The following is a 5468-nucleotide window of genomic DNA, read 5'->3' on the forward strand; positions in this document are numbered from 1 at the left end:
TTCAAGCATGCTCCACATCGTCCCTTCCCATGAATTTGCCAAGCGGAGGCTTAAAAAGATGTTGACCTTCGAAAATAGCCAACAGGTGTCGTTAAAAGACGATGTACACGTGGGTGTAGTTTACGGTATGTAAATTGTAAATAGTATGTTTGTAGAAGAAGATGAATAGTAGGCAATCGAAGTATATTGTATTCGCTTGTCTATATTTTCTAAGATCATTTTAAATGATACGAGAATTGTCTATTTATAGTGATCAGGTCGATGTGGTCGTTGTTGGATTGGTAACACATGGCATGATCTACCAACCCTTTGTGTCACATCAACTCTAATCCACATTAATTACATTGATAGATTTTTGACAAGAGGTCACCCACTCTATAAACCCAAGCTGACACCCCTGACACTTATTAATTGCGCACGTCACATCAGCTCACATTAGTAGTCAATTCTGAAGACGTGCTTGCCTGACTCTCTTATGGTTGTAAAGGGCTTCGAATACTCAAGGAGCTCGGCAGCAGAAGGTAAACCGCTTCGAAAATAAGGATAGGGCTACTTCGACTATTCTCAGTGAGACAACCTTGGCGCTCAATGAGACAGCTTAGGATGTTGACCCCTTTTGCGTGCTTGCCATGTGTCCAAATATGAGGACCCCACGTGGGTCATTTCATATGATTAGTAACAAAACAAATAATTCATAATAAGAGAAACTTACACGGCAACCTATTGTCTTAATATCAAGTTGATCCTCAACTTTTAAAAATAAGCAAATTAATCCCATAACGATTAAAAAGGTTTCAACTTTCACCTCCCACCTAACCTAATGAACTACCTGAGGTTCAAGCATGCTCCACCTCGTCCCTTCACGTGAATTTGCCAAGCGGAGGCTTAAAAAGCAAATAATTCATAATAAAAGAGAATTACACAGCAATCTATTGTCTTAACATCAAGTTGAGCCTCAACTTTTAAAGATAAGCAAATTAATCCCATAACGATTAAAAAACTTTCAACTTTCACCTCCCACCTAACCCAATGAACCACGTGAGGTTCAAGCATGCTCCACGTCGTCCCTTCCCACTCCCCCTGCATTAAGCTTCTTTTTCTCATTTCTTGTAATAATATCAGCCATATAAATCCACGCGCCACAACAAAATGCAGCCATCATTGCTGAACAAAATGCAAGTTAAAATTCAAGAAACTGTCACTGTTCAACCCGCCACACCACCATTTGATCATGATCACGTTCTTCCTCTCTCCCACCTCGACACTGATCGAAACCTCCACGTCACTTTCCGTTACCTTCGCGTTTACGTCGCCAACGACAACCACCCTGCAGAGCCTTTCCACGTCATCACAACCGCGCTATCCACCGCCCTCGTTGACTACTATCATTTTACCGGCACTCTCCGCCGACGCCACTTAGACGGCCGCCTCGAGCTGTGTTGTCAATTGGAGAAAGGAGTGCCGGTCATTCGCGCCGCCGTGGAGTGTTCGTTGAGTTCGTTAAGCTACCTTGATGAACTGGATGAAAAGTTTGTTGAGCAGCTAGTACCGGACCCGGATTCGGACGAGGGTATGACCCGACCCATGATATTGCAAATGACGGGTTTTGAGTGTGGGGGTTTTGTTCTAGGGGCAGCCATTCACCATTCACTTTGTGATGGGCTTGGAGCCTCCGTGTTTTTCAACGGATTGGCGGAGTTGGCCCGTGGAGCGGGTCAAATTACGGTCGAACCGGTTTGGGATCGGGTGAATTTGCTTGGACCTAGGAACCCGACTCGAATTGAGTTCCCTTTTCAGGATTTTTTGAGCTTGGATAAGGACTTCTCACCATATTCGGATTCTGGTAAACGGGTCATTAAAGAGTGTTTTAACGTGAAAGAGGAGTGGTTAGACCGGCTTAAGGAGCTTTTGTATGAAAAATCCGGGTTAAAATTTACCACTTTCGAAGCTTTGGGCGCTTTTATATGGCGAGCAAGGTAAGCCAATTCATAATTTGGTTAGCTATTTCCAATTTATTTTACAAAATATTTACTTTAAAGTTGTGTCTTCGGATTAGAGACGGATTTAGGGGGCTGGGCGGGGCTGGACTGGGCTGTAGCCCCTTTAAGGTATTTTTTTATTTTTTTTTGTAAAAAATCAGTTTTTTATGTATAATTTTTTATTATTATTTTTTTTTCCGTGTAGTAGCCCGGATTTAAATTTTGTAGCTAGGCTTGGATCCAATCTTGGATCTTGAATTTATATTTTCGCTAGAGGATCAACACGTGCATGATTAATGTAAGACCGTGACACTGGGACAGAGAACATTTTCAAGTATAGTTGTCTGTAATTTTGAACAGGGTTAAAGCCTCTGAAATCTCTGGGGATGAAAGAGTGAGTTTCACATATTCAATGAACATAAGAAAGGTGGTGAAACCTCCATTGCCTGTTGGGTACTGGGGAAATGGTTGTGTCCCAATGTACATTCAGCTCACTGCCAGAGAACTTGTGGAGCAACCCATATGGAAAACAGCTGATTTGATCAAGAAAAGCAAATACAACGCCACTGACGAATATGTTCGTTCCTATATCGACTTTCAGGAGTTGCATTATGAGAAGGGCATCAGTGCAGGGCCAAGGGTGAGTGGGTTTACGGATTGGCGGCATTTGGGTCATTCCACCGTGGACTTTGGCTGGGGTGGCCCTGTGACAGTGTTGCCATTGTCCAGGAACCTGCTGGGGAGTGTTGAGCCTAGTTTCTTCTTGCCTTGCTCTTCAGGGAAGAAAGATGGGTTCAAGGTTTTGGTGCATCAGCAAGAAGATGCACTGCAAGGGTTTAGAGAAGAAATGGAAAAGTTAAAGGAACACACCCCGTCTTGATTTTCCTTTTTGTTTTGTGTGGACAAAAAATAATTCAAATGGTCTCCACTTGTTTGATTGTGTAATCTCAACTCCAAAGTTGGAACTTCGACTTTCTATATAGCTATGAGTTGAGGCTCTTTCTTAATATTGAAGCTTTATATTTAATAATACTTGGTGCATCAAATTGATAATTATAGAATTCCAGGGGAAGATTTCATGGAGAATATTTCTTTGATTTGAGCATGATCTTCGGCTAAAAGGATAATAATTTAAAATTACTTCATCAGCCTGATGCACGTTGATTAGCAGCAGGCTTGCCATTTCTTTCTTTTGTTTATGTTTATCTACAGAGGCGGTGGCCCTCAATTTGAGGATACTCAAGTTGAACAACTACAACTAAACATTAAGATCTAAAAATAGTGAATGTAAAACTTTGTAACCATCACGAGAAGCAAATACCTATTGAATCTATTACAAATATATTCATGACTCTTCCTCCACAACTACCCTTTTGAATTTAAGCCACCCTTTTGACTTGCAAATCCTCATCAAAAGATACCATCCAATCCCAGCAACAGTCATTAACCCACCCACCAAATACACAATTTTGGTTGCTATAGCCATGATAACCACCAAAAATCCAGCCGGAATTAAGCACATAATCACCAGTGCCGGCAGCTTCAATGGCACCCTGTAAGGCCTTTTCATTGTGGGGAATTTTCTTCTCAGCCAAAGAAAAGATGCAAATTCCAATAGCATGCCCAAACTATACAAGAAATTTGCACAAGATACGATATCTGTGTAACTCATATAAGAAACACCCAATGCAACAACTGTTGATAACAATATTCCCACCCATGGTGTATTGAACCATTTCGACCGACACGAGAAAAACGTTGGCAAAAAGGCTAAATCTGCCATGCCCAGAAGCTGATATGCAGAGCTACTTAATTGTGCTTCAAATAATCCAATTGCTGATAAAACAGCACCAATTTCAATCCAGAATTTTAGCCATTTACCTGAAATCATTTGTGCTGCTTCTGCCATAAATCCAGCCTCCCATTCACTCTGATCAACTGAAATAGCTCCAGTTACTGCAATAAGAGGGATTATATAACCTAAACAAGTGAAGATCACTGCACAAAAAAGTGCTAAAGGGAATGTCTTTTTTGGGTTATCAACTTCCCCCGCCATAGTACTAACATTATCCCAAAAATTCAGGTTCCAAAACAGAGTGTTGAAGAACAAATTCCAATCTTTTTTCACCCCCTTTTGGCCTAAACTAATCCATCTATGGGGGTGAATTTGGGGGATTGCTATCAATGACATAAGAATAAATGGCGCAAGTGAAACAATTCCCAAAACAATTGCAGCATAACCAACTATATTGAGCCCTGTATAATTAAGAAACGAAAGGAGCAAAGTTGAAACCAAGATCGCAAGCTTTCGAGGTAGCCCAGAAGAGAAGATGGGAAAAATCCTTTTCAAATAATCTATACACAAAGCTGGAAAGGCTGCTATGTTGATTACACCGCTGAGGAATTTCCATGTGCCCATAAGGGATCCCCAGAAGGGGCCAAAAGCCCGGTCGGCCCATATAACAAAGCCGCCGTTCCCGGGGAAGGCAGTAGAGAGCTCGGCGGTGATTAGAGCCTCTGGTATACTCCAGATGAAAGGGAAGATGAGGAAACCAAGAATTGCAAATAAAGGGCCTGCAGCTTGAACTGCAGGCTCTTCACCGTATGGTCCACCGGCAACTTCGAAATAGATGAGGAAGATTAGAGGGATGAGAGAGAGTTTTCTGGGGCCGACAGTAGTGGGCCCGTTGGTTGTGGGGAGTTCTTCGGCGGAGTTATGCAGTGGTGAGATGGTGGATGGTTGTGGTTGTTGCCCTGATTCCATGATACACTCAAATTTGGAGAGTGATTTTTTCAAGAAATAAGTGGAGAGGAATCTTGGGAATCTTTATTGAGAAATTTTCAGCAACCAATCGGATTACCAAATCAATTGACTAGAGAAAATTTATAATTAATTGAATTGTAGGGATCATGGTTTGCTAGGGTGGGGTCTTATATTTTTGAAGTTTTGCTAAGATATTTCATATCTGACTTTGATTTTTCAAGCCAGTATTTGTTCTCTTTTGAACTCCTTTTTGGTTGCAAACAGCGCAATTATTAGTTGTAAACCGTATAAATTATTGCTAAACCTTGTTGGTGTTATACAGAGTCAAAGTCAAATTAGTCTGCTAATAAAACTCTCTCGACATGTCTTTGGAATTTTAGGGTTGTATTCAATTGGAACTTTTGAAAATTTTAATAGACTTTTTTAAAGTGATGACTTCTATAGATTTCGTAGATTTTTGATAGATTTGTATAGAATTAGTAGAAGTCTAGACTTTTATTTTAAAACTTTTATAGAGTTTTGTAGAATAGACTTTCATTTGAAGTAAAATTCACATAGATCTAGTGCAATAATATGAAATTCTCAAATATGAAGTGGTAGTACCCGCGATTTCCCTTCCCTTTCCCCTCCTCACATAATAAAAAATTATTTTAAAAAGAATAAAAATTTAAGACATTAATTAAATAAATAATAATTAAAATTATACATACATATGATAAAAAAAA

At 40.2% G+C, this 5468-nt stretch overlaps 2 protein-coding genes across 2 annotated transcripts; one reads left to right on the top strand and one right to left on the bottom strand.

Moving 5' to 3' along the window:
• Positions 1–1105: 1105 nt before the first annotated feature.
• Positions 1106–3011, top strand: LOC111387684 (spermidine coumaroyl-CoA acyltransferase). The gene is made up of 2 exons (XM_023012259.1): positions 1106–1976; positions 2340–3011. The coding sequence occupies exons 1-2, from the start codon at positions 1150–1152 to the stop codon at positions 2857–2859; spliced, it is 1347 nt and encodes a 448-aa protein (XP_022868027.1). The 5' UTR covers positions 1106–1149; the 3' UTR covers positions 2860–3011.
• Positions 3012–3110: 99 nt separating this feature from the next.
• LOC111387682 (probable polyamine transporter At3g13620) lies at positions 3111–4913 on the bottom strand. Its single transcript, XM_023012258.1, has one exon. It carries the CDS (start codon positions 4741–4743, stop codon positions 3325–3327), a length of 1419 nt encoding a protein of 472 aa, XP_022868026.1. The 5' UTR covers positions 4744–4913; the 3' UTR covers positions 3111–3324.
• Between the last annotated feature and the right edge of the window lie 555 nt (positions 4914–5468).

Source organism: Olea europaea, unplaced genomic scaffold (assembly GCF_002742605.1).
Source record: "Olea europaea var. sylvestris unplaced genomic scaffold, O_europaea_v1 scaffold4175, whole genome shotgun sequence".
Classification (NCBI taxonomy): domain Eukaryota; kingdom Viridiplantae; phylum Streptophyta; class Magnoliopsida; order Lamiales; family Oleaceae; genus Olea; species Olea europaea.

Coding starts and splice junctions, on each gene's coding strand:
- LOC111387684 (XM_023012259.1), top strand. CDS start 1,150: ATGCAGCCATCATTGCTGAACAAAATGCAAGTTAAAATTCAAGAAACT. Junction 1,977..2,339: donor GCTTTTATATGGCGAGCAAG/GTAAGCCAATTC, acceptor AATTTTGAACAG/GGTTAAAGCCTCTGAAATCT.
- LOC111387682 (XM_023012258.1), bottom strand. CDS start 4,743: ATGGAATCAGGGCAACAACCACAACCATCCACCATCTCACCACTGCAT.